Source organism: Aspergillus ibericus (genome assembly GCF_003184845.1).
Source record: "Aspergillus ibericus CBS 121593 unplaced genomic scaffold BO80scaffold_52, whole genome shotgun sequence".
Lineage (NCBI taxonomy): Eukaryota > Fungi > Ascomycota > Eurotiomycetes > Eurotiales > Aspergillaceae > Aspergillus > Aspergillus ibericus.
The window spans coordinates 120036-147133 of NW_020292150.1; the positions used below are offsets into that span (position 1 = coordinate 120036).

The following is a 27098-nucleotide window of genomic DNA, read 5'->3' on the forward strand; positions in this document are numbered from 1 at the left end:
ATGGGAAGGTGGGGGTAGCTTAGCCCAAGATCTCCCCAACGAGTATGGCTGAATTGTACTACTTTGTAGATTCCGAGCGGTCTTGCTAGACTTGGTACCGGTGTTCTTACCGAGTATAGTAAAACACTCCATCCTATTACCAACCATCTAAGTATCTAGTGGCTAGGGCTTCATTTGTCCCATCTTTCAGCCTCCGAGACTGAAGTTTCTCCGGGAAGAAGGGAAAATATTAATCGTTCCGTTCCACTTGAGAAATGCAATATTGATGAAAAGGTTTCTGAAAGTATTTGCTAGATACCCTGTGAACGGGATAATGATAACGCTGTGAATGGATTTACATCAAAATAGCTGCAAGTTATATAACCAACTACATCGATCAGCGAACACAGTCCCCTAAGTTCGGCCGTAGAATGAGACTTGATGGCATAGATACTGGCAACTCAGTTCTTGATGAATGCCGATATCTCGAATCAGATCGTCAATTATCCGTCAATTACAATCTAGCGGATTTGGTTGATGGCAGATGATCTAGTACATGTGTGGGCTGCAGTAAGGCTGTCTCGGCACGGGGGTATTTTCGTATATTGTCAGTGTGAGGGGCGAGGAGTGGGTAGAAAATCAAGATCACCTGTTGTAATTCAAAGGAAGCTTGATTATTATTATTCAGAGGGAAACATGAGGCTATATATACAACGAGAAGATCAACTTGATTAGAAATCAAGTTGATTCTTCGTATACATACTTCGGGATTAATTCCGATGGTTTGGCTTGGTTCCTGATCTGCACCAGCCTCATATTACAACACTTTTCCTGACCCGAGTGGCAGAATGGAAGAGCTTACTGCCCCATGCGGTCTGGGATAGCAGGATCTCAGATTATGGAGATCTTACCGACTATTCGGGAGTAGTTTCACTGCGCGCTATGTATTTACACGACCTTCATCAATGATCACCATGCACAGTTACCGATCAACATCTCTTCGCAGGACCGGAAGGAGCTGAAGAACGTCTTTGAGGGCCTTATTAGGAAAGACGGGCGCCCGGCCAATCCCGCCGTTCCCTTCGATGCGCCAAGGTATGCTCCCACACCCTCAACATCTCCAATTACCTCCATAAAGGCTGAGTCCGGTTTGCTATTCACCAACAATGGCCAGGTGCAATACTGGGGCGAGATTCCCCAAATATTCAATATAACAATCTTTGACCGAGCTAAGGATAATATTAAAGATCTCGTCCTCACTAATACGTGGCCTAAGTTTGTTCGAAGTTACGGTATCGCAGTTGAGGTTGATTTACTAGCAAAAAGCTAGAATCTTACGTGTTGGTTTGGGAATGAGGTTGTTAATAATAAAACATAAAGTCGCCCGAAGGATCTTATCTGATGAGCCCATCAGATATGATGCCTCGGTTGACCCGCCAATGACGACCGGCCGCGGTGCGACTAACGCAGGGGTCCACCGCTCGGACAGCGCCGATAGGATCAATGCCCGTCGCTCGCACACTCTCTTCCCGGCTCAGCTCACTTCCTGACCGTCTCCGTTCTCCTGCATCTCACCCATCCACCGCCTCCATGTAGTAGCTCAGTGCTGAAGCGCTGGCCGCTGTCGGTCGGCCTCACATTCGAACCTGTTTGTTCCTTCGACTTTGAACTTTGAAAGGCTTCGCGTCGCGGGCCACGTTCACCATGCTCGGGTTCTTGCGGAGCAAGTATCACGAAGCCCGGGAGATCCTGGATGAAGTCCGTCGCACGCACCCAGCAGATTCAGTTCCTGTCCCACGAGAGGATGGCTATGAACCCATCCCGGAATCTCCTGACTTGACGTCGCCGGAACATACCTCGCATGGAGTAGCCGAGATCGAAGCTTTGGCTACCGCCTGGTCCACGCGCACGTTGTACACTGGATACGTCTTGTAAGTATTCTCGGCGTTGGGGTGTTCTCTTGCTAACTTCTCAGGGTGTTTGTGATCTTCTTCGTCAACTCCCTACAGCAACAGACAACCAGCAGCTTGAACCCCTATGTTTACTCCGCTTTTACCGACCACTCTCTAATCGCGACCACAAATGTGCTCACGAGCATCATCGGGGGAGTGTCAAAGCTCCCCATCGCCAAGCTGATTGATATTTGGGGGCGCCCGGAAGGGTTCAGCGTCATGGTTGGACTCTGCACGCTGGGTAGGATCTCTCATCCTCCATCAACATCCTTGCTGATCGTCCAGGACTCGTGCTCATGGCCCTCTGTCGCAACATCGAAACCTACATAGCCGCACAGGCATGTGCCCCGTACCCTCGGTCGACCTTTTCTAACTCCACACCAGATCATCTATTGGGTCGGATACAACGGCATGGACTACGTCCTGCATGTCTTCCTCTCCGATACCACTGAGCTCCTCAATCGAGGATTCGTGTACGGCATGGCATCCTTTCCCTACGTGGCGACCACCTTTGCCGGACCTGCTGCAGCACAGGTCTTCTACCAAAACGATGCTCTCTGGTGGGGATTCGGCACCTTTGCCATCCTGACACCAGTGGTGACTGCGCCGCTGCTTCTTCTGCTCTGGAACACCCGTCGCAAAGCGCAGTCCGATGGCCTCATCAAGGGTGGACGCACCAATCGCTCGTGGATGCATTCTATCATCCACTACGCTATCGAATTCGATCGTACGTTTTCCATCCCCCCTGTTACAACCCCACCCTAACAACCTCAGCAATTGGCATGATACTCATCACGGCCGGATTCGTGCTCATCCTCCTCCCGTTGACACTGGCCACGTCGGGCAACAACATGTGGGGTACATCGCTGGCAGAGCGCTGGATGGCACCGGATATCATCGCGATGATCATCCTCGGGGTGATCTGCGTGGTGTGCTTCGTATACTGGGAACGCAATGGTGCACTAGTCTGCTTGATTCCGTACAGCCGTCTCAAAGATCCAACCTTGCTGGGTGCATGCATTCTCGCCTGTGCTCTGTTTATGAGCTTTTAGTATGTTCAGCCCAAACCCCGTCCATACATATTTCATTACTAACATCCCATCCAGCTGCTGGGACCTGTATTTCTCATCTTACCTCCAAGTCGTCTTCGACACCAACATCCGCAACACGGGCTACATCTGTAACATTTACACCATCGGTACCTGCATCGTCTCCCTGCCTGTTGGAATGTATGCCTCTCCCCCCACTACCTTATACACACCCCCTCAATAACAAATCACTAACCACTAACCATCCAGTCTAATCCGCAACCTCGGCCGCTTCAAATCCCCCGCCCTCGCCGCGATGCCGCTCATGTTCCTCGGCACCGGCCTCATGATCCCCTTCCGCTCACCCACCAGCCACATCAGCGCCGTCATCCTCTGCGAAATCCTAAAAGCCATTGCCGGCGGCACGCTCGTGATCTGCCACCAAATCGCGGCCCTCGCGACAGGCAACCACGAAACCGTCGCCGTGAGTTTCGCGCTCGTCGGCCTAGGTTCGAAAATCGGCAGCGGTATCGGCGCTGCTATCTCGGGCGCGATTTGGACGAGTACGGTGCCTGGGTATCTGGAGCGGTATCTTCCGGAGGAGAAGAGGGATATGGCGGGCGAGTTGTATGGGTCGCTTGCGAAGGTGTTGGAGTTTCCGAGGGGGACGCCGGAGCGGGAGGCGGTGATTAGGGCGTATGGCGTTGCGCAGGAACGGATGTTGGTCGTTGGGTTGGGGGTGTTGCCGTTGGCGGTGGTGGGGATTGTTATGTGGAGGGATTTGCAGTTGAAGAGGGTGCAGCAGGTTAGGGGGAATTTTTTTTGATGGTGCGGGGGTTAGGTAGTTGGTGGTTGTGGGTGGGTGGTATGGAGTGGTTACGGAGTCTTGCCATGTTTAGTCCCTCCGTTGCGAGGGCATGTATTATGGAGCTTATATTCCTGCTTCTCGTATTCGTGAACTGTTAATCCAGATCAAGTCGTGGAATACACAATGGAAAATAAACCCTCCGACGACGACAGAATACAATATTGCCCCATGGCCGGTCTGGACTGTTCCAGTCTTGCAACACCTTCGCCCTCATCAGCTACTTGGGAACTTATTGAGATTCCGTCTCGCAGTATACATCACGGAAATAAATTCGTCTAGTGCGGTCCAGACTGCCTGGATACCAGATTTATCTTATGATGTATGATGGAACTTGGTGTGTTTGTTCTCGCTGGTAGGGTATGGGCATGGGTTGTGCTATTTATGCAATTGTGCATAGCCCGGCGGGTGGCATGTACAGAGCGAGGATTATGAATGGTGTGAAGGAAGATCCAAAGTATCTGTAGGAGAGAAAGAGGCGGAAGAGGGGAGATCGAAGGAAGGGGGAAAAAAGGAGGCAATAGGGGAACCAGGGCGGAGGTACAAGGCAGTGCTTGGTTGGGCCATGGCATCATGGAAGAACTGCTTGTCTAAAGTTTCGGTGCAATACTATTGCGAAGTACAAAGACAAGGCATGCTTGACCGGTTACTGCCTACATATGCATCTGTCGTTTAGTATGGAAGACGCGACAGTCGACAAATTTAAGGGCTCATCGGCAGTCCCTCAGGCCGCATAATTGGCCGCCAAGACTAGAATATCCTCTAAACTCTCCGCACACTCCAAGCCGTATGACATGGCTAATCCTTCTAATGAGGGCGACGTGGCTCCCGCCGGCGTCGGTGCTTGGCCCGTTCGATCACTTCCTCCACGCTCAACAGGCGGCCATCCCTGACTTCCATCTCGGGAGGCCGTCCGGCCCCTCTGCCACCGGCCTTTTTCATAAAAGCTCCTAATGACCCCCACCAGGTCCAGGTTCCGATCAGTCTCCTGCTCCGGTGACGGTAGCTGTCTCGGAGAGCCTCGGTCGCGTTCTCGTGCCAACAGCGCTTCTAGGAGATGCACCCCTCGTCGTGCAATCATATTGGATTCGCTGTGCGAGAGGATCTCCAGGCCATCGTTGACGAGTTGGCGGTGGTACGTGGTTTCGGGGTCGGCGTTGGTGCGGTGAAACAAGTCGAGACATAAGATGATCTACGCTTCTCATCAGTATCCCGACCGGGGAGGACGGAGTGCAGGGAAGATACATACACTAGCAGCAACACTAAATGCCTGATGGATCCAGAGGACGGGACCCCCATCATGAATCGCCTCCTTCTGTTCTTTGATAATCGTTCTTGCGGCAGCAACGCAGGTTCGGCGCGTCCTCGCAAAAACTGGGTTCGTGAAACTCAATTCGAGAAATTTTCGATGGATCATAATGATCTTATGTGAGGAGCTGATTGCCAAACTGCGACGGGCCCACGGCACATATCGCGGCCACTCTGGATGGTCTTCTACTGGGATGTTTCGAAGATAAAGCGGGAGACCCTGCGTAGCTAGGCTCCGTAACCGGCGATCGTGTTCAAGCACCTGCTCGTATCTTGTGTAGAGGGTGTTTGAGGCTGTCATGCTATCCTGCAGTGAAGGCATGATGGAAGCAACTTGGTAGAAGAAGCGCGAGTAGCTGGTGAGGGTGGGTTCATCGTCGGATAATTTCCGCATATCGTCGTCACGACAATTACGGGGACGAGCGGTACTGACACATCCACGTGGGATCAGGTAGCTTTCTGAAAATGGGATAGAGAACCAGTCCTGGATGCACAGCTGACACCATGCTCTGCGCCCGATTTCGCGGTCGATCATGGCTGGTGTGGGCATGGTCTCCTTCTCCGAGCCAAGCCGATGCAGGCCTAAACCCTGGGCAATGCGGGTTGCGGCTGCGAGAAGAACAGAGAGACTATTTGAGAAGCCCAGGAGATGTGCGGACATGGTTAGTGTAGCGATGGCCTGGACGGCGTAGGGAGAATGGATTGCGGTGAAGTCAGCGTGGTGCAGGCACGTTGAGACGGCTTTGAACCATCGCTGAGCCAGGGTAGTCTGTTCCCACTCTGGGAAGCCCCAGGCTTGGGCGGTCATGCGAGGCGCGCAGGCTAGGGCACCAGTGAGGACGGCAAAGAGCAGCGCCACCCATTGCAGATCGACTCGAGGATGGGCTATCTGGCCGTTTGCAAAACGGATGAAGTTATCAAGTTCATCCTGGAGGCGATGAGAGTGAAACGAGCCATGGTACCAGAGGACACATTCGCAGTGGTAGGAGACGAGTTGGTACAAGAGGTCTCTATCCGGGAGTAGGAGCTGCAGATAGGCCAGCGAAGATGCAATTTCCGGATTGCGATCTACGCTGCCGCCCTCCGCTGTCACATCCCCAGGAGACTCATGCTCGACCCCATCTCTACGGGCCAACACCTCGTGATAGTCCGGATTCTTCCGTCGCCCCCAAGCGAGGAACTCGAGGATGGTGGCAGCGTCCGCCATCTCGCGCTCGGGGGTCTCCGCTGTCTCGGAGACGGGCGTGTTGCTACCATTGCGGAGGATCTCTGACCTGGAGCGTGATTGTAGTTGTTGTTGTTGTATCTGCGGTTGTAGATGGGTGGTTTCCTTCAAAGCAGCTTCGAGCTCCTGGACGCGGGCTTGCAATCGCTCCACCTCATCATCGGTACCCCTGGCGCGCGAACAAGTGATACCTCTATCGGAGTTAGCCGATGCCTGGCTCAACCATCGGATCCATACCTTCTAGTGCAATTGCGACACGGGACCACCTTGTCACAACGGATCTTTCGCCGTGTGCACTCCACACAGGCCAGGCGTCGACGGATGGAGCTCATGACGGCGATTGACTTTGCTGGTCGGCCGGGGACTGGGGCCCGCGCTTTGATAAGGCGGGGAAGCGGCCGACATCGCACCCGCCCGCTGATAAGCTCGGCCGAGCTGACGGCTTACTCCCTCTACTAATAGATGACCGGCCATCCAACATCAACAATAACATCACAAGTGCCATTTTGCATACAACATGACAACCAGATACGTTAGTCGCACTATCCCTCGCATCTCCCTGCGGGATTTCGACCAGCGCATCGACCAAATCACCGCCGAGCTGGTCGACGCGGCTGAGAACGTCGGCTTCTTCACGCTCATCGATCATGGCATCGCCAACGAGGAGATCGAGAATATGTTTTCGACCGCCGAGCGATTCTTCTCCCTTTCTGACGACATCAAAGCGACGGTTCCGTGGAATGCAAACAATGTCGGATGGGAGAAGAAAGCCCAAATCCGACCCTCAACCGGTCAGCCCGACACCAAGGAGTCCTATCAGCTACAATTCGGAGAGAACATGATCGGACTGTGGATGGACGACAAACATCTTCCGGGCTTCAAGGCCACCTCCCTGTCATTTATGCACCGCGTCCAGGAAGTTTCCGAGCGACTCATGCGCTGCTTCGCCCGCGGACTCGGTTTCGACGACGACTTTTTCATCAAATGCCACGATGTTTCACGACCCAACGAACAGACCACCATGAGACTATTGCACTATTATGCATTGCCCAGCCAGCCCGATGGAAAGACCTATCACCGCGCCGGCGCACACGCAGACTGGGACTTTCTCACCCTCCTGTTCCAAAAAGAGGGTCAGAGCGGACTCGAGATCTGTCCGGGGCGGGAGGTCGTCACGGAGTTCGGGATTGGCGATGAATGGACACGCGTGGAGGCACACACAGGGGATATCGTCTGCAACATCGGGGATCTGCTCATGTCATGGTCGGATGACCGATTCAAGTCAACATTCCATCGCGTCAAGGCGCCGTCGGAGCCGGGGGATTACTATGGGGATCGGTACAGCATTGCATATTTCAACCAGCCATGCAAGGATGCCTTGATTCAGGGGCCACAGAAAAAGTATCCGCTAGTGACAGGGGAACAATTCAATGCGAACGCGATGAAGCGAAACTTTGCAGCGTTGCAGGAGAAGTTGAAGTTGATGGAACAGGTTGCGTGATATGTTTCGATTCATGTATTAGCTGGGAAAGCGATTAACATTATATGTCTTTGAATCAGTGAACGAATAGTCTGGTAGAGAAGACATCATCCATTACTGAGAGCGGAAGGTATCCAACAATTTGATCGACCACGTGCGATCAGCTGACTAGCAGGGAATACTATGTTTGCTTATGGCAACACCGCGTTGGTCTTTTCCCCCTCATCCTTCAGCACGAGATTCAGTACCACCCCCACGACTGCCGCGATGATGAACGGCGTCTCAACGATTAGGTTGATCCCTTGCTCGAAACCTTGCAGATGCACGTTCGGCCCACTGTACGCCAGCACCGAGCTGAACCAACTCGGGGAAACGATGTCCATGAACCCGATCCCCAACGACGCCGTGAGAATGAATCGGTTGCGTCGGCTAAAGTCAACAAGTGCGAGGACACGCACGCCGGCCACAACAATCGTGCTATACAAGAACACCTGCATTCCTCCCAGCACAGAAGGTGGCATTGATCCGAAGACGGCCCCGAATTTGCCAAAGATTCCCATCAGCAGAAGAATGGTCGAGGCACACCAACCCGCTCGACGGCTCTACGGACATTAGTGCAAGGGCAGAAAGAAACGAGTGGAGGTAACGTACAGCACAACCGGTCAAGGAAATGACACCATTATTTCCCGCCTGACTGACCATAGGCAACGAGGTGCCCAACGCGCTGACCAGACTTCCCAAGCCGTCGCACAGAATACCTCCCTGGATACGACTATGGAACTCGCGCCCCTCGATGTCCACCCGGGAGATTTCGGCCGTGGCTAGAATATCCGGCATACAACTGACCGCTTCGCAGACGAACATGATGAGCAGAGGGAGGACCAGCGCACCGTCCACCGAAAGTGGAAATGTGTGCACCCAGAGGAATGTACCGACTGGTGCAGCGTCAATTTCCTCGCGAGACCAGTAACCTGTTGCGCCGGAGATAGCACATCCCACTGCCAGCCCCAAGATAACGGAGGCGGACTTCATCAACGGGGAGCCAATGAATTCAACGAGAATGATGGTGACAAAGACGCTGAATCCGAGACCAATCAGCTTAGGGTCGCCCCTGTTTTTTTTTTGTTAATGATTGTTACCCGATACTCTAGAGCTGAAAGGTGAGGGAAGAATTACCATGGGAGCGGTCTCGGGGCATCTATATTCGGACAGAGGGCATAATACCCCGTTCCCCCGTCGCAGTTCGAACTCCCTCCCCAGTTCTCCATTCCACTCGAGATGAGATAGACCCCAACAAGAAGTAGCAGACTTCCCGTGACAACCTTCGGAAAGATACGGTTCAAGGCTTTAGGGGGGACGAGAGACATGAGAATCTGGATCCAGACCGTACACAAAGTTGTACCCAGTGCTGCTCCCCAAGCCTCAGGGCATGGGAGTCGGGAGCCGCTCTCATCGGTCGGACAGGACCCGTTCTTGTATCGTGTGTCCGCGTAGTTCATCGCGACCGCAATGACATCAAATGTTGGAGCGACAACCGACAACAACCCCGTTCCGATGTACAACGGGGACTTGAATATATGCACACGGGTTACCTGTAGGGCTGTAGCTATCCCAGTGGTGATGAACGCCGCCGAAACTAGATACTGGGATTGGACTGAATCGAGGTAGAAGGCGCCACTCGCGAGGGCCAGAGGGGGTGACACCACCGACCCGATCATGGTCAGGGCATGTTGCAGGCCCAAGATGATGGTCAACAGAATGGGGACCTCGTCGTTGAGGCCATAGAAGGGGGGTTCGGCATCTTTGTAACGCTTGTTGAGTGGGTAGATGTTCGGAGTGATTAGGTACATATAGTCCTTCAACATGTCAGTTTGGCCTTGGAGGATTGTTTACACATACATAGTCACCTATCCACCCATCGCGGCTTGTGAGATAGTGTTTCCAATAACTCCACTTCGACGGTGTGACGACTTCCCCAGTGGTGGGAGAAGCGGTCTCCTCTTCAGTGGTAAAGATGGGGCTGGTCTTGGTCTCCATGACAGTGTTGGGAAGAATAGCTGGCACAGAAAGCCGATCTAGTGCCGGATTCCATTTTGTAGATTCCCATAGCTCTGGCCGACAACGGGAAGATCCAGATAGCGATAAGCTGCGCGACCCTCTTCGGGGATACTGACTGGCTGCCCCCTCGGCCGAGGCGGGCTTATCACGCCGATCGACAGGGATCCCATTTTCCTCCGATGAAGCACAAACGAACTCTCTCATCCCCAAGTAACATCACCACAGCCAAAATGGCATCAAAAGCGACAAATACCATCCTTTTCCTTCATGCCACCATTATCACCATCAACAACGCCCGTGAAATCATCCACGATGGCTATCTGCTCGTCCAGAACACCCGCATCGCCGCCATCGGCCAATGCCCCGCGCCCGCGGATATCGTTCCGGACGTGACAATCGACTGTACCGGCAAGATCGTCCTTCCTGGGCTCGTCAACATCCACGCACATCTAGTTCAATCCCTCCTCCGTGGTCTGGCAGAAGACCTCCCGCTGCACAACTGGCTCTGCGACGCCATCTGGCCGCTCGAATCGTCCTACGAGGGCAAAGACGGATACCACGCCGCCAGACTCACTATCGCCGAGATGCTCAAGACAGGAACCACTTGTTTTCTGGATCCAATGATAACCTATCGTGCGGGATGGGAAAGCGTGTGTGATGCTGTGGGCGAAATGGGAATCCGGGGGTGCTTGGTGCGCAGCTACTTTCTTCCTCCTCTTCCAGTGAACCCGTACACAATCCAACAACGCTGAACATATCTCTCACAGGGCAAATTAGTCAAATTCTCCGAAACAAACCGCCAACTATCCATCACCGATCCGCGAGACAAAGACCTCCTTGCCATGTCCATTCCCGCTCTCATCTCCGCACACCAACAGCACCATGGCACCCACAACAACCGACTCCACGTCTGGGCAGCAGCAGGAACACCTCGGGGTGCACCCGCATCTCTATATTGCGAGCTTGGAGAGAGTTGTGCAGAACATGGTATCTCCATAACGATGCACTGCGCAGAAGCCCCCAAAGACCGAGAAATCTACCACGATCTATACGGGTGCAGCGCTATGGAATTCATCCAGAACACCAAGCTTTCCAGCCAGGCGACCACGAACCCCGGCAAAGAGAAGAGTCATAACTTGGTCCTAGCGCACATGGTCAACCTCGATCTTGACACAGATTTGCCTCTATTAAGCGCAACGCGTACTTCGATCGCGCATAACCCGAGCTCGAATCTCAAATTGGCGTCGGGGGTGGCTCCGGTTCCGGCTATGCTGGGGGGTGATCTTGCGATCAACGTGGGGCTGGGGACCGATGGCGCGCCCTGCTCGAATCATTACGATATGTTTCAGGAGATGCATCTGGCGGCTATCCTGCATAAGGGGGTTTGTCGGGATGCGACCGTGGTTGGTGCCAGAACTGCGCTGGAGATGGCTACCATCAATGGGGCGAGAGCGCTGGGGTTGGAGAATGAGATTGGATGCCTGGAAGTTGGGAAGAAAGCGGACCTGGTGGTGGTGGACCCGTATGGAAAGGGGGGTCTGGGGGCTGCGCCGTGGGATTGTGACGAGGAGGGAGGTGTCAGTGCCATCACGACTGTGGTCCACGGGTGTACTGGGCGAGACGTGGATATGACTATGGTTGATGGGAGGGTTCTGGTTGCTGACGGGCGGCTGGTCGACGGGCAAGAACTGGAGATACTCCGCGCAGCCAAACTGGCTAGTCGGGGGATAAGAGCACGCTGTAGTCCTCTTATTTAAACTCCTTCACCCGTTGAGGTGTTGCCACAATCAAAAAGATATAGATCAATTGCATAATTACTCGGTTAGCCCTGCCTTAAGGATCCTCGTTTGTATAGGGAGGATGATAGAGGTCCGTTTACTATTATACCTTGGACTTCATATCAGTCACTGTTGGTGCGACTTCGAATAGAGCATATAACCCTTAGAATCATAATGTAGGTCTAAATCAGTGATGTTCATAGTCCTAAGTACCTAAATTACCTTGTCCACCCTGATCATCCGAACATCCCAAGTAATCTAATAATCTCACACAGTACTCTATATATAAAGATATATCAGTTCTTTCGCTCCTAATCAAACCGGGAAACATCCATCAGACGAGACCCTGCCAGTCTTTCTTCATCCCATACGAAACACCCATACAATTTCTGGCCGAAACCACATCTGAGTTTCCCAAGGTCGAATTTGGGATCCGCCGTCGCCCAGGCCCATACCATTCTGGAACTCGGATCGTCATCCCTGAAGCGAGGACCCGTAGTCTTGATGTCCATGGTTGTCGCAAGCTTAGCGAGGAAATGATTGATCTCACGGCTGTAGTCTCTCAAATCCAGGTACCACTGCAAAATCACCGTGCACTACATGCAGTGCTTTGCATGAGAAAATGGCCGCCCGTAAGGATCTGAGGCTATCCAGGTAACCGAGAATGTGTATCCGGATTTCAACCAGGAGAGTCCGCAGAGAGGTTTTGCTAGACTGGCTAGCTGATACTGCTCTTCGAGATTTTGTCCGTCCTCCCTTTCTTGTCTTCTTGTTTCTGTTGGTTTTCATCGCGTTGCCGTGAGATGAGAGTAACACGATAGGGAATGCGTGCCGTGAGGTAAGCCGACACTGAGAACATTCAGGAGAAATGAAGGTGACAGACGTATGCTATATTTATGTACATGTTGATGAGCCACATAATCAGAGATGGCCTGCAGGGTAGGGTATCTCCAATAGTATCTGCTTTGGAGGCATAAAGCAGACAATGTCAACCATTCTTTCGGACCAGGTTCTCCGTCGATCTTTGTCCCATAGCCGCAGATACCTCGGAGCTTGTCGTATGAAACACCTTGCATCAACTCTAATACTGGATTGCCATCGAGAATCAGGGGATATCTCAAGTATTAAAAAAGGTTCTCTTCACAAAATGTATAAGTACCAGAATGGTATTTAGCGCACAATCCCGCTCTCTTCCGGCTCTTTGTTGCTGTTTCATTGGCACTCCACAGGCCACAGTGGGAGACTGAGAAAGTCGTTAAAATTAGACACGTTCATCTTAAACAACCAGTATAATTTACAAAAAAATTGATCCTGCCAGCGGGATAAGGTAGGAAATTACAAAGCCGGAAAATGCGAAATGACGAAACAAGAAAGATTCGTTTAGTGTGGGAAGTATGGTCCCATCCGCCTGTTCCGTGTCTCCTCTCGATCGCGAGTTTCTTTGTCAAGAGGTGTCGAGACAAAGACTATTCACTCTTCTTAGTTACCTTGTATTCAGAATCCCATCTATACCGCTGACCGATGTGAATCTTCCACCCACCATGCAAAATGTCTCCTCTGCGCTCGTTGTTCCATCCCCACCAGCCAACCATGTCACACGGATGGCCCACTGTCGGAGAGCATTTACCTAGTAGTAGTGACCACGCCGACCGGTTATAGATATGAATCAAGGCATATGAAACGATACCCACACACTTGTCTTCAGGCACACTCATGCTACGTGACACCGGATAGAGTAGGGAGAGTCCAAGACGCAACACCGCATGGTGGTATCTAGGCTTGGAATTTACAACAACTTGGACCAGAACAGTTTGCGATCGCAGTCAACCCTAAGCAAACAGACAATGGATTAAGATTGAAATTGGGCCCCGCTCTCTAAGATATCGAGATATAATCTCAACCAGTGCGCGTGTGGCTGAATAAGATATGAATGACAATCATCATTTTCTTAAACAGAGGTCATTTATCGTTTTACTCTTATCGACCTAAAGACTTCTACTCGTATTAAACTTCACTATGTCGTAAAATTTTGAAAGATATCTCTACAATTCAAGTAGTTATTCACCTAGTCTCTCTTGGTCTTTAGCTTTCTATTACTGTAATATCTACTATCCTCTTCCTCCTCCCCTGGAGCCTCGTCTAGATCATTATCATGCCTTTATTATTATATTTAACTTTGCACCTAGTACTCTTAAATAGACAAATATTCTTTCACGATCCATCTAACTGTCAATAGCACCACCATGTATCCCTCACCAAACTCCAACGAAACATCACAAATCATATCTCCATTTGTGGCAAACACCACTAGCCCACCTATCGACCTACACCCTCCTCACACCCCCCTCCTCCCCCACCGAAAGAACCTCGAACATATCACTCTCCCTCTCCGTCGCCCTCTCCCTCTTCCCCCACCACCCACCCCCACCCCCACCCCCACCCTTCCTCATCTCCCTCTCCTCCCGCCTCACCCGCCTCCTCTCCTCTTTAACCCTCCTCCTCTCCTCTTTCATCACCCTCTTCTCCCCCCTCCTTACCCGCGGAAACTCCGACTCCACCCCCCGCAACACCCGTCCCGGATGCACCGCATTCAACAACCCCAGCGCCAGAAACATCGGCACCGCATCGAAGATATACTCGTAGCTTTCGTGCGTCAGCACCGGGTTACTGGTTGAGGTGCCTTGGGCGTATTGGGCTAATCGGAAGATGATGCGGATCTTGATACAGATTACTGTCTGTCAGTCTATTATTGTTTTTGGGAGTGGGTATGGAAGTTGGGGGGAGGGGGAGGGGAGGGGGAAGGGGAAGGGGAATGACGAACGGTAATAAGTCCCAACACGGTATACATTACATAGAATAACCACCTCCACGGCACATTCGATCGGGATACTCTGTCTTCTGGTAACTGTCCCATCCGCTCAAGATCCACCATCCGGCGATGCAAATGGATCGTCAATCCCGTGAAGATCACAATGAAGAGCTCTTGGAGCCCGATGCCACCCATGTAGATGTGGACGCCTAGCATGATGGTGCGGGTGGGGGCGTCGGTGGAGGTGGTGATGGCTGCGCCGGCGAGTTGCACCAGGAAGGCCAGGATGTCCAGCCAGATGAAGATCCGGCCGTATTTCGTTGAGGTGATATGCGCGAGGGTTTGCGTGGGGAGGAAGTAGTGGATTAGGCGGCCGAGGGTCATGTAGAGGAAGGCGTTGATCCCTGGGGTGGTTAGTTGGGGAGTCCATGGGGTTTGGGGAGAGAAATGGGGCATTGGGGGGGGGTACAGAGTGGTGCGAGGAGGAACATGATGGTGTAAATGGTGTCGTAATTGGAGTTGTTTTGGTGGAGGGTGAGCAGGGCCCGGAAGATGAAGGCGATGAGTTCCCAGGTGGCTCCCATGATGATGACCCAGGCGTACCGCTGTGTTGGTTAGATTGGATTTAGAGGGGGGACTGTGGGGGGGGACCTTTTTGTATAGGAAGGCTTGAATAACATGACAGATGAGGGTTAGGCCGTACAGCACGCAGAAGAGCACGGCGGCTGCTAGTGAGGGCACGTACGGGAGAATCACGTCGCATGCTTCGGGTGGGAGGTAGCCATTCTTGCCAGGCTTAGGGTTGGTGCAGGTTTGGGTGGCGGATGCTATTGCAGAGGTGGCTGTGGGGGAGGTTGTGGTTGCGCTCATGATGGCGTTAATTCAGGCGAATACTATACTTTAAGGTAGAGAGCTTTGGGATCCAAGGCCTCAGGTATGTATTGTTCATCCAGGATTCAATGGAGTGTGATGCGGCGAGTTACTATATATATGCTCTGGCATGTCGAACAGGCAGACGCATTTGGATAAGAATAACCACAGGATTGCCAGCAGGATCTTTAGCATAGCCTGGTTATGATCCCGCGAGAGGCTCTTGAGGCTCGATGCTCGATGCTTGATGAGATCCTCCAGAATATACGAGATCAGGCAGCACCGCGCTTGCCCGGTTGGAGCTAGCGTGATGCTTGATACACGCCCGGGCCAATCATAGCGGGTGTTCGGGAAGCTCCTCTACTTCTGGTTAGCTTAGACACTACCTACAATGTAACACATAGTTTGTATGATTGGCACTACTCGCACGGAGTAGTATGTAGTTCTCTAACAATCCATTCGACAGGCTACAGAGCAATATGCTGAGCTTTGGATGTATCGCCAACTACTACTGGCCGGGTACCTTTACACCGCTATCGAAATGACCATTTACTACTTCATCTCCGCTGGCACGGGGTCTGCGATGGAAATACATGTAAACCTGGCCAACAATCCGCCATCCCGCAGTATGTCGTGGTTACTTAGTTCGTCGTGATGGAGAATCGAACTCTCATCAATGGCAGCGACAAAACAGCAACCGAGGCATGAATGGCCCCACCCAATCGCCCGAGCCCGTGACGGGACAGAGCGTCTGTTGGAGTCACTTCGATTCTTGGCGCGAGGTGCACTTGTGACTGACGACTGTGCCACCCAAGGCCCCTCTCACACCCGCCCTGATCATCTGGCAGATTGAGATCCAGACCAGCCCAGATCATAAAAGGAGCCACAACCCCGGCAGAATTTCCGTCGCGTTACCTCGGTCCATCGGCTGCGGTGACACCGTCCCGGTCGCACAACCCTATTCCCACGAAACCCTCATTTACTCCGTCTTACTCAGCAGTCTCAACCATGCCCCAACCGGCGATGAGAAATTGAGAAGATCAGTTTATTACGATCGTCAGTCTTCAGCCACGGAGCAGCCGACAGCCGTTGGCCCTTAACTTCCCGTCGAGGCGATCTTCACGATCGCTGACCGACCGGGCAAGACTACCCGATCCTATTTATCAGATACGACCGGATCCACTGCAAATGAACGTACATTAAGATCGATGCTGCATAGATTATTTCTTAATGATAACACGGTGCCAGATTGATGATTGTGACCAGTTGCCACTGCGAATGACTGCAGATCAGCGCAAGAATCCGCCCGGGGAAACTGCCCGATCCATGGTTTCATCTAGAGTGCCGCTAATCAAATCCCGCACGGCAGGGTTCTTCCAGGTTTCGAGAATCTCGGGCAGATGGAAAGTAAAATGCAAGGGTTTCGGGCGCGGGCCCTTCATTCAATTGTGGAGTGGCTGCAGGCTTCATCCCCGCGGGATCAAAGCCCGCCTTATGAGTGTAGATTCTCGTGCGGGAGGGTGAGCTATTCAAATTATTCGCAGTGGCGTCATTTCCATCATTAGAAAATATTAGGTAGATTATATCGATCTATTTGATTCGTCTCAGGTCGTGGACACGCCCAAGTCATTTGAACCTGGGTGTCGACAGTCGCTGCCAGCAAGAAGCTCGCACCTATATCGAGCTAGCGAGATCTGGTTGCCAGTAGAAGCAAACATCTCAAGCCAAAGCCACAGTCCACCCGCGCAGAGGTTGAGTCGGCTAGTGTGAGACCTCCTACGGGGAATTTTAACGCCCCTGGACAGCGCGATGGCTTGTGAGCCACGGGCCGAGCGCGGCCCATCGAGAGTTCTGTTCACCACTTGCGGACAGCGATGTGTTGCTGGGAATCTGCATTGATGTATCCAGTAGAGATTGTGCGTTCTCAAGGCCACGCATGTGCGTGGGTGGTCTCGTCCGAGTCAACCGTGTGCGGGCGGTCAACATCCTGCTCAATCCGCGTGTGCACCGCAATGCCTTGTAATTCGACATCCGAGCTCATTCGACTGGAACTGGCCATCACATGGGGATTCTTCGAGGCTTGCGAGCCCAACATGTCATCGATCTGTCGGAAACCATCATTGTTGTGGGTGGCGCTGGAGGGATAGTAGAGCTTCGTGCCGGACGATGGATGAGAGCGGGCCTTGGACACCCCGCTTCGGACCTTGCCCAGGAAGCCCTGGATCAGAGGTTTCATTAGCGGCAGACAACCGCAAATTATGGCGACATCGAGCTCGAGACACGTCCAGACGGATTCTTTAGCACTCGAAGCTGTGGCCGTTAGTCGCTGTAACCAAGGGTACTGCAACCATTGTCACTCACAAGCTAAATCAGTCGTAATAAAATTGCGGAATTCAATCAGACGCATCAAACTGAAGATACAGACCCTGTCCAGCTGTTAGCACCATCCCCTATGTCGGATTGAGGAAACTCACAGGCCACCGAGGGAGAAGACGACTGTCACCGCACACTTTTGTCGAAAGGTAATCTGCAAGCCCCACACAATCGGTGTAGGCAGGCACAAAATGATGACGTCCTCTACCAAGGCGATAGATCCCATCGCCTGAAAGAATGATCGCTGCCCACTCATGCAATGTCCATGAAGGGACTTGTCGTAATAGTACTGAACCGGTTTGCACTGGAAGATGTTGACCAGCAGAGCCGTGATGGCCCAACAGGTAATGAACCCAATAAGGACATTTGACACAACGGTGTACGCGCGGACGGTTCCGAGTAGGCGCTTCAAAAATACCACGATGGAAATCTTCACAAATGCTGCGGACGGCGCCCAAAACTTCTGGATCATCCACGAACCCTGCAAGTATCGTCGCATGTTAGCCAACACTTGTCCTCCTTTGAAATCGGTGGGATAAAAAACGTACGAATTGGATACGCCGCCGTTCATCTGCGGGGAGACTGCTGACTGGCAGACCGACGCCATTGAATGCAGCTGCCGAGGAATGTTAGTATGCCTGGCATGCCAGCCGTCAACGATCGGGACCACTCACTGTCCACAACAAAGGCGGTGGCGCAGTAGGAAAGAATCAACCCAACGCCCATCAACCAGTCCTCCAGCTTCAGACCGGCGGTCGTAAAGCGACGGGAGTACAGACGCAGCAGATACGAGATGGTGGCCAGCGCGGCGCCGACGATGGGCACGATCGTCAGCACATTTTTCCAGTACCGATTCTCCTCGTAAGTCATCCTGCACGGCGAGCTGTACGAGTCAGCTTTGCAAAAAGAGGCGACAGGGCGGGTCGGAATTCCATATAAGATTCCATTTAGGGAGGGGCAGTCGCCAAACAAGATTAAGGCCCTGGTGCTGTCGGATTAATATTACGAATGTGCTGTCGTCGCCACCAAAACCTAAAGGGAAGGTTCTGCACAATCGGAGTTATGATAAGGATTGGGAAGGCGGCCGCTAATTTGTCATGGGCTATTTCCAGGCCGGGGGGGGAGATCTATTGACTGCATTCCCATGGCTCGGCGCGTTTTAAACTTTTGACTCTTCTCCGACGGTTCGACGGACGAATGCAACGTCTGATCTGCTGGTGGCTCGGTGCGTCCGCGGTCGGTCGATCGAGTCTCTGGATCCCCGGTGTTTGATGTGTAGGACCGCTGGACCTGGTCCGCACCACCGCGATCATCGATATCAGATGGCAACCCCAGCATCAATCGACTGGGATTCCGGGGCTGCAGGGATCGTCGACCCAGCGGAGGGATTCCTCGCGTGGCCAGCAGGGATGCCGTGCCTTCGACCCTTCAGGGGCCTTTTGGAGCCGGACAGGAAAATCCGAGAGTGGACGTGACGCAATCAAAGTGAGACGCTGGTCTTAGATGGTGGTCCACATCGGTCAGAGAGCATATCGTTCTCGAGGGCTTCTGCCTTCAGGTCAGGACTAAGGAGAGAGGCTATGGGCTCACCAGCTGCATCGGACATCGCCCGAAGCCCTCGAGCCCCAACAGGACCTGCGTCAAGGTCTGCTGGCGCCGCGAATCAGCGTGGCGCCCCGGCAAGGGGATCCGCTCCATGGCCCCATGAAGCCTCCAACCCCAAGTGGAACCGGGTGGGCCTGGCGCTTCTGCGGCGATTCCATTGCTTTTTGCAGAGTTGCAGGCCGCACCACCAGCTGGGTTCCCTGTCTCCCCGTCCACCTGTCCACCTTCAACCCCATCCTGATCCGGTAACCTCCACCGCGTGTGAATCAATAGTTGCAGTATCGTATGAGACATTCGCTAGACCACGGACAACCGACCCAAACGGAGCGTGCCGGAAGTGAAAAAAAAATTCTCCTTATCTGCCGGTCCGACCGTTCATTAAATAGTCGCGATCGTCACCCATTCCCCGTTCTCTTTCCCCGATATTGTCTCAGTGTCGCGTGGCAGTTTAGCACGATGACGCCTTCAGGATACAAAGCCTCATTGGCCGTTCTGGCCGTCCAATTTTTGGGACTGGGACAAGGTGCCGCCGCCTGTGGCTGCGAGTGCACTCTCAATAGCCTCAATGCCACCCTTCAGGGCCGCGTTCAACCCTTGACGCCTTTCTCCCTTCCTTGCTTTTCCAGTTACAATGGCCAGCAAGTGACCCCCAACGATGCGGCCTGCGCCAATATTCAGGCCAACTACACCGATCCCTACCTGCGCACCAACTCGCCCAATGGTTACATGAATAACCAGGATGAGATGTGCTCGTCCAATCCCCAGGATCAGTGCCTGCTGGATAGCAGCGATCCTACTGATTCGCTGGCCTTTGTGAACCAGACCTGCCGCCAAGGCAACATGCCTTCATACTACATCGAGGTCAGGGATGACAACGATGTCCGGGAGGCAATGCATTACTCCAACTGCTCCGGCACCCGTCTGGTGATCAAGAACAGTGGGCACGATTACCTGACCCGCAGCAGCGGCAAGGGTTCTCTGGCCCTGTGGACGCGCAAGTTGCAGGACCTCAGCTACGACTCGTCCTTTGTTCCCTCGGGCTGCCAGACGTCTTACAACGCCATCACCGCTGGCGCCGGTGTCAACTTCGATGAGGCCTATACTTTCGCTCACCAAAACAATGTCACCATCTTGGGTGGTTACTCGCCCACTGTCGGTCTCTCGGGCGGTTGGGTCATGAACGGCGGCCACTCGGTTCTCTCCCCTGTCTATGGTCTCGGTGTTGACCGCGTCGTGCAGTACAAGGTGGTCACTCCCGATGGCCAGCTGCGCGTCGCCAACGAATGCCAGAACCAGGACCTTTTCTGGGCCCTGCGTGGTGGCGGTGGTGGCACCTTCGGTGTTGTCATGGAAAGCACCCACCGCGTCGAGCCTACCATCAGCTTCGTCGCCGCCATCATCAAGTTCACCAGCAACTCTACCAATGTCCTGCCATTCATGGATATTGTTGTTAACAACACCCTGAAATGGGCCCAGGAAGGCTGGGGTGGTCATATCACCGGCAACACCCTGGTCAATGTGTCCCCTCTGCTCTCGGTTGATGAGGCGGAGGAATCTCTGGCCGAGGTGGTGGCCTACGCAAAGGCGCAGGGTGGTTCCGCTGTCATCGAGGCGTTTTCTTCTTGGTACGACTTCTACGAGAAGTATGTCACCTCCAGCTCCGTCAGCGTCGGCGTCACCCACTTTGCCGGCAGTCGCCTGGTTCCCTCCTCTGTCTTCGAGACGGCTGAGGGCCGTGCCAATTTGATGGACTTCTTCGAGCTCATTCTCGCCAATGGCCAAAGCCCCTACATCCCCGTCGTCGGACCCGTCCTGTACAACTACACCGAGGGCTCCACCAGCGCCGCCCCCGCCTGGCGTCAGGCCATCTGGGAGCTGGGCTCGGGCAGCTCCTGGGCCTGGAACAGCACCCTGCAGACTCGTGAGCAGAAGATTGCCACCCTCCAGAACATGACTGCCACGCTCGAGCGGATCACCCCTGGCAGCGGAGCTTACAGCAACGAGGCCAACCCTTTCACCGAGGACTGGCGTGAGGCCTGGTGGGGAGACAACTACGACAAGCTGCTCTCCATCAAGGAAAAGTATGACCCCACTGGTCTTCTGAGCTGCTGGAAGTGCGTTGGCTGGGAGGAGTCCCAGGCCAACAGCACTTGCTTTGCCGCCTTCTCCTAAGCAGTGTCATGGTGGCCAAGTGTTTCCCACCATGGTTCGCAAGCATTGTAAATATGGATCCGAATTCGTGAGGTCGTTATCGTTCCTTTTCCGTCCGACGACGCATTGATTTCTGTATAATACGTCAAGCATTAGATGATATATGGTTTTAATGATTGAAGACATCCCTTACTTGATCCATTTTAGCCAAACCATGGCTTCCGTACCACATTGTAAGGTCAAAGTCATCGCAAAAAAGTTCCAGTAGCAACTTCCAGGGCGTCATCTGCGGGGTAGTACCACGGTCGGCCATCAGAACCACGGCATTTCTTTCAGCCTCCACTTGTGCAATAGACGATAGAAAGGTGCTGTGCGGTAGGGAGAACTATTCCCATGATGTTCAAGGACCTCTCACGATATCGAGTCCTCGGTGTTGCACTATTATGATGCGGAGAGTTGCCAAGTCTAGTTACCTGTGGTAGCGGGAACATATATTTCTCAGGTCACTTGATGCCAACGCAAACATACGATGCAAACACAGGGAGCAGCGAAACAACAAACCTACTCCAGAACTATACATTGACTCCCCAAGCACAACATGATGTTCGTGGACACTGATCACTAGGCTTAATGGTGTTTTGACACTGCTAGATCGGAGTACGCTACAATCGATCGGTTGGATCTTCGGGTTCGCTCAAGATTATTTTGACGTATTCGTGGTCGCAGAAGTTGAAGCCAACACCTGTACTCAAGGCAACAAAAGCTGGTGCAACATAATTCTGCTTCTGGTGATTTTCTCCACCTTTCTGTACCAGTGATCTTCTCGCTCAAGAGAAGAAAATGCCCAGTCTGCAACATCGTCCCCAGGAACCGATGGTTGCGCCGTGGAAAGGGGCCACGACAACAAACCGTGCAAACTGGCTATGCATTGGCTAGCGGCCCACCTGCCATTCCTCTGAAAGTTAAACTTCCCACAAGGGAAGGGATCGCCCCGCAGCCACCCTTTCCGAGCCTTACCGGAAGCGGCTCGGACCCGACCAGTCAGGTGATGGCTCGGTGAGCAACATGGGGATCCTCTCCCGGGCATTCCGTACCAGAACCAAGGTCTGTCAATTCTGGTGTCTCAATTTCCTCTGTCCCTGTGCACAATTGCGGCAACTCCCGACAATGGAATCGGTTGAGCAATGGAGCCAATGGGATGGTGGGATTCAGAATGCTCTGTGGACCACGCGTGCAGCTGCCAGCATGCCTTTGCTTGCGCCCATGACCAATGCCAAGCGCACTCTCCACTCTGGGTATCCGCCCTGCAGGATCCCATTGGGGATTCCCTCGTGGTAGATAGTGATTGAGCTTCCGCGATGAATTTGATTGCTCGAGATGGCTGTCGGAGCCAGATATATCAGCTAGCAAGGGACGTCCTCCGCCTCAGCACGGCCCCCGGGGACATGGCACTGCTTTTCCTCGGCCTCTGGGATGACTGACCCCATCCATGATTCCTTAGACTGGCGGATATCACCCCTCGTTGAACTAGGACATGGAACCCAGTCGCGCGATGAGCATTATGGGGGCGAAGGTCCCAGAGAGCACAGTTCTGTGAGGCTCAACCTACTGCCAATGATTATATGGCTACGTCTACCCACTACTCTCGGTTTAAACAACAAGCAGCACACTTCCCCAACTACACAGTAGAAACACAATGAAATTATGCTAAATATTTGTGCACCGTCAAATCCCCCGAATCAAATCCGCTGCCCGCTCCGCTACCGCGTATGTCGTGGCTTGGATATTCCCCGTCGGCTCCAAGGGAAAGATGCTCGCATCCACGACACGCAGATTACGCGTGCCGTGCACCCGCAGCTGCGCGTCCACAACACCCCCCAATTCGACGGGCATCATGGCGCAAGTCCCCGACGGGTGGAAGCATGTGAAAAGACGTTCCCTGACAATCTCCTTCGTCTTTTCGAGATCCTTGAAGTCAACCGCCTGTTCAGGCTGGCGGGAATTGGGTTTCAACAGCCCCGCAAACGGCGCGGTGGCGACGATCTGATCGAGGTACTGGACGTGACGGGCCAGGATCTCGATGTCAAGTGGATGCGATAGATAGTTCGGATCAATGCTCGGTCGGTCTTCCGGACTGCCGGAGCGGATATGCACTGATCCCCGGGAGAACGGATGGTTGTGCATGACCAATATGGTGATGTAGTTTCCTGGGAGCGACTTGGCGAACAAATCCGCCATGGTGGTTTTGCCCGATTGCATGTGGGTTTGGAATGGAAGGAACATGTATTCGGAGGAGGCATTGCTGCCGTCCTCGAGTAATTCCCGCTGGAGAGCAAACTGCTTCTGCTGAGCCAGTGGTAGATCCTCCAGACCCTGGTCCAGGTATTGGGTCAGCAGCTCTCGGACCCTTTCATTTGATAGCTGTCCGTCATGGCCCACCAAAGGCAGGTACGCCACACTAATGGGCGTTCCGGCCAGCGGACCCCCGCGCGTGTCTTCATAAAGTTGGATCAAGGATTGCACAATGGTGGGATCGCGCATGATGTCGCCTGAAACTTGTCCGTCGGCGACTTCAAAGTTGATGCCTGCCAAGCAGTGATCTTGCAGATTCTCTCCAACGCCGGGCTGGTCGATGATCACCGGGATGTTGTGTTTTTCTAACAGCTCGCGTTGCCCAATTCCGGATAATTCGAGAAGCTGCGGTGAGTTCAGACTCCCTGCGCAGATGATGACCTCACGAGTCGCGGAAATTTGTCGGCTCTCTTCGTTCTTGGTTCTGACCTGCACGCCGGTCGCGACGGCCTGGCCGTCTGCATCCTTAGTCAATAATACTCGCTCGACGAGAGTCTCCGCTAAGAGGTCCAGATTCGGTCGTTGTGCCACCTCCGGCGAGTAGTACGCGGCGGCATAACCGCGACGACCTGTGGTTCCGTCGACCGACAATGGTGCAGTAAAGGTGCCTACTTTGCGACCCGAGATAGGATCTACGTCATTGTGCCAGCCCAGCCGTTCGAAGCTTTCATCCCAAGCCTTGTTGAACACGCCGTATACATCAGGCAGGGTGACGGGAACCGGACCGTCCGCCCCCTGGTTTTCCTGCTTCATGTACCGGTCCAGGGACAGGTACTTTGCGGTCTCTGGACCGGGTGGAGTGTAGGTATGGAACTTTTTAAGGTAGGGGGCCATGTCCTGGGGTCCCCATCCCTGGTTCCCCAGCGACTTCCACGCCGCGAAATTGGCCTCAGATGGGTACATGATGACGGAAAAATTCATGGCGGATGTTCCACCCACCATACGGCCCCGTGGCTGCGCAATCTGACGCTGGTTGACATGGACCTGGACAGTCAGCCAACGCCCCGGATGTGAAATCGTGCCATGGGGCATACCTGCGGCTCGGTCATGTAATCCCAGTCAAAGTCCGGATTTCCATACAGATATGCCAGGAGACCAGGGGTTTCAATGCGAGGATCGCCGATGCGGTTAGCGCCAGCCTCGACCAGGAGGACATTCACCTCGGCGTCTTCGGTGAGGCGAGATGCGAGCACCAACCCGCCAATGCCTGCCCCAACAATGATGTAGTCGTAGGATTTCGAGCCAGTCATGTTGATCGTGTCCGAAAGCTGGTGGTAGAAGGTAGGGGGCGGGTTGCACGGCATGAAATAAGTGCTGGCCGCTCAGTCTCGACAAAGGAATTACATTCCGGTGGCTTCGAGCTAAGACTTAGGATTTATTGGGATAGACATGTCGCAGTCATTAGCTTGCTAACGGTCTTTGTTCGTGGTCGCAACAGGGGGCTGGATTGGCCATGGGGTAAGGCTGATCCACCCGGTGGCAGCCGTGGCCGTTTGGCTAAGGCGTTAGCAGCTCTACTAGTCCAGGCTACAGGCCGCGGAGGCCGCTGTCAGTCGGTCACAAGTTCATAACAACCGAGGCCAGCGGATCCTGGCCCCGCTGAATCCTTCTCTCGTCTCACCCCAAGTACCGAAACGGTCAATCTGCCGGTGATCATGAGCATGATCGTCGGTGTCTGGACCGGCTCTGGATGTGGACGGTGCCTCGCTGCCTCAAGTCCGAACTTCGCATGTGTTTTCTTTGCCTCATGTACCTTTTTGCTCTTGTCACATCTTTCCCAATGCCCGACGACAGGCTGGCGACATGGCGGTGGAGTTCTATAATGTCTTCGAGTTCGCGATAGTGCGCGACCAGCTTATCGCCAACACCGTGCTGGTGGCACTGAGTACATTGGCAGTTGGGCTGCGATTCTTGTCTCGGCGGATTCGGGAGAGCAAGGTCTGGTGGGATGATGCCTGTATCGTGGTGTCGATGGTACGATAAACCTGGGTCACTGGCCTACATCTTGACTGACGAACTCTAGTTGCACACGTATGGCATGCTCGCAATGCAGTATCACTATGCGCGGGTGGGTATGCGCCACCACATGACGGACCTTCCTGCCGAAAACACCATTCTGATTTTCAAGGTGAGCTCTCGGACGAACCCCTGATGCCCTGGAGCTAACGGTACCAGATGCTTGTCGTCTACCAGATCGTCTACTACAACGCCATGGTCTTTGCCAAATTTTCCTACCTCTTTTTCTACCTCCGAATCTTCGTCACCCGCGGCTTTCGCATGGCCGCCAGAGCTTGTATGGGCTGCGCGGGTGCATACTGGCTGGGAAGCACGCTCCAGGTCTTTCTAATCTGCCACCCGTTTGCGAAAAACTGGAATGCGACCCAACCCGGCCATTGCGCTAGTATGAATGTGGCCTTTTCCACGATTGGTGCCTTTAACCTTGTCACGGATGTCCTGATTATGGCTCTGCCCGTACACCATATCTGGAAGCTCCAGATGTCCACTGCTACTAAGATGGCTCTGTACGGTATCTTCGGGGTCGGCTTATTGTATGTATACCCCAATTCCTCCACACTCAGTGTGACGGGTACTAACGGTCACAGCATCTCTGCAATTACCGTCATTCGCATCCACGTCCTCACTACCGTTGATTTTAACGACCTCCCATATAGCATGATCTGGGCCGCATTTTGGAGTGTGACCGAGCCCGCCCTGGCGATCAGCAATGCATGTGTGCCCATGATGCGTCCAGTCTTCAAGGCCGCGTTCCCCGGGGTTTTCTCGTCGGCCAAGGCGGCATACTCATCCCAGACGGGGGCCCAGTCTGGTGCTTCCGGATCGGCGTTCAAACGCAGGCGCGACACGGAGAGTGAGATGCCATTGACATATTTGGAGCCCACCAAGAGCGGTAGTCGGGGGGTGGACTATGAGGTGTCGTTGACTGAGCGGTCGCATGATGGGGGATCGACGCATGTGCCGAAAAGTGTGATTGGAGATGCGGAGCAGTAGTCCGCGCGACAAGAAAGGGAGGGAAACATAGACCTCGGTGTGTGGGCCTGCCCAAGGTATCGATATTTCCCAGTCCTCTCTCTCACTGGGCCTTTGCGGATTCACTCGCAGAAATCGATCTTCTCATCCTCGATTACTGCAGAGAGACTGCATGCTACCCACATCTCCCCGTCAAGAAGCTTCGTGATTGCCAAGGGACGGCAGTCCCATCTTTCGGTAAAGCCCTTTTCGGTAGAGCCCTTTACCATACTGCCGG

The 27098-nt window shown here is 53.5% G+C and overlaps 10 protein-coding genes across 10 annotated transcripts; 5 read left to right on the top strand and 5 right to left on the bottom strand.

Moving 5' to 3' along the window:
* Positions 1 to 1532: 1532 nt before the first annotated feature.
* On the top strand, positions 1533 to 3941 carry BO80DRAFT_468312 (putative transporter). The gene is made up of 7 exons (XM_025722922.1): positions 1533 to 1910; positions 1955 to 2172; positions 2217 to 2269; positions 2316 to 2658; positions 2706 to 2982; positions 3038 to 3160; positions 3230 to 3941. Exons 1-7 carry the CDS (start codon positions 1684 to 1686, stop codon positions 3783 to 3785), a joined length of 1797 nt encoding a protein of 598 aa, XP_025571125.1. The 5' UTR covers positions 1533 to 1683; the 3' UTR covers positions 3786 to 3941.
* A 607-nt stretch (positions 3942 to 4548) lies between these two features.
* On the bottom strand, positions 4549 to 6689 carry BO80DRAFT_448961 (Zn(II)2Cys6 transcription factor; the record flags this gene model as incomplete). The annotated part of the gene is made up of 3 exons (XM_025721713.1): positions 4549 to 5016; positions 5074 to 6550; positions 6595 to 6689. The coding sequence occupies 3 exons, from the start codon at positions 6687 to 6689 to the stop codon at positions 4549 to 4551; spliced, it is 2040 nt and encodes a 679-aa protein (XP_025571126.1).
* A 137-nt stretch (positions 6690 to 6826) lies between these two features.
* Positions 6827 to 7946, top strand: BO80DRAFT_428795 (leucoanthocyanidin dioxygenase). Its single transcript, XM_025720323.1, has one exon. It carries the CDS (start codon positions 6875 to 6877, stop codon positions 7856 to 7858), a length of 984 nt encoding a protein of 327 aa, XP_025571127.1. The 5' UTR covers positions 6827 to 6874; the 3' UTR covers positions 7859 to 7946.
* Positions 7947 to 8028: 82 nt separating this feature from the next.
* BO80DRAFT_505199 (purine permease) lies at positions 8029 to 9874 on the bottom strand (the record flags this gene model as incomplete). The annotated part of the gene is made up of 4 exons (XM_025724470.1): positions 8029 to 8439; positions 8489 to 8948; positions 9014 to 9693; positions 9737 to 9874. 4 exons carry the CDS (start codon positions 9872 to 9874, stop codon positions 8029 to 8031), a joined length of 1689 nt encoding a protein of 562 aa, XP_025571128.1.
* Positions 9875 to 10099: 225 nt separating this feature from the next.
* BO80DRAFT_468316 (amidohydrolase) lies at positions 10100 to 11716 on the top strand. The gene is made up of 2 exons (XM_025722923.1): positions 10100 to 10587; positions 10663 to 11716. The coding sequence occupies exons 1-2, from the start codon at positions 10126 to 10128 to the stop codon at positions 11650 to 11652; spliced, it is 1452 nt and encodes a 483-aa protein (XP_025571129.1). The 5' UTR covers positions 10100 to 10125; the 3' UTR covers positions 11653 to 11716.
* A 2281-nt stretch (positions 11717 to 13997) lies between these two features.
* On the bottom strand, positions 13998 to 15352 carry BO80DRAFT_483734 (RTA1 domain-containing protein; the record flags this gene model as incomplete). The annotated part of the gene is made up of 4 exons (XM_025723442.1): positions 13998 to 14390; positions 14495 to 14886; positions 14952 to 15087; positions 15134 to 15352. The coding sequence occupies 4 exons, from the start codon at positions 15350 to 15352 to the stop codon at positions 13998 to 14000; spliced, it is 1140 nt and encodes a 379-aa protein (XP_025571130.1).
* Positions 15353 to 17276: 1924 nt separating this feature from the next.
* BO80DRAFT_365557 (uncharacterized protein) lies at positions 17277 to 18595 on the bottom strand (the record flags this gene model as incomplete). The annotated part of the gene is made up of 5 exons (XM_025716204.1): positions 17277 to 17662; positions 17714 to 17778; positions 17827 to 18206; positions 18274 to 18341; positions 18400 to 18595. 5 exons carry the CDS (start codon positions 18593 to 18595, stop codon positions 17277 to 17279), a joined length of 1095 nt encoding a protein of 364 aa, XP_025571131.1.
* A 946-nt stretch (positions 18596 to 19541) lies between these two features.
* Positions 19542 to 21670, top strand: BO80DRAFT_428800 (putative isoamyl alcohol oxidase). Its single transcript, XM_025720324.1, has one exon. The coding sequence runs from the start codon at positions 19787 to 19789 to the stop codon at positions 21500 to 21502; it is 1716 nt and encodes a 571-aa protein (XP_025571132.1). The 5' UTR covers positions 19542 to 19786; the 3' UTR covers positions 21503 to 21670.
* A 1488-nt stretch (positions 21671 to 23158) lies between these two features.
* Positions 23159 to 25118, bottom strand: BO80DRAFT_428803 (GMC family oxidoreductase). Its single transcript, XM_025720325.1, has one exon. It carries the CDS (start codon positions 24863 to 24865, stop codon positions 23207 to 23209), a length of 1659 nt encoding a protein of 552 aa, XP_025571133.1. The 5' UTR covers positions 24866 to 25118; the 3' UTR covers positions 23159 to 23206.
* A 133-nt stretch (positions 25119 to 25251) lies between these two features.
* Positions 25252 to 26970, top strand: BO80DRAFT_216639 (uncharacterized protein). Its single transcript, XM_025714351.1, has 4 exons — positions 25252 to 25807; positions 25857 to 25961; positions 26009 to 26382; positions 26437 to 26970. The coding sequence occupies exons 1-4, from the start codon at positions 25637 to 25639 to the stop codon at positions 26840 to 26842; spliced, it is 1056 nt and encodes a 351-aa protein (XP_025571134.1). The 5' UTR covers positions 25252 to 25636; the 3' UTR covers positions 26843 to 26970.
* The last annotated feature ends 128 nt before the right edge of the window (positions 26971 to 27098 follow it).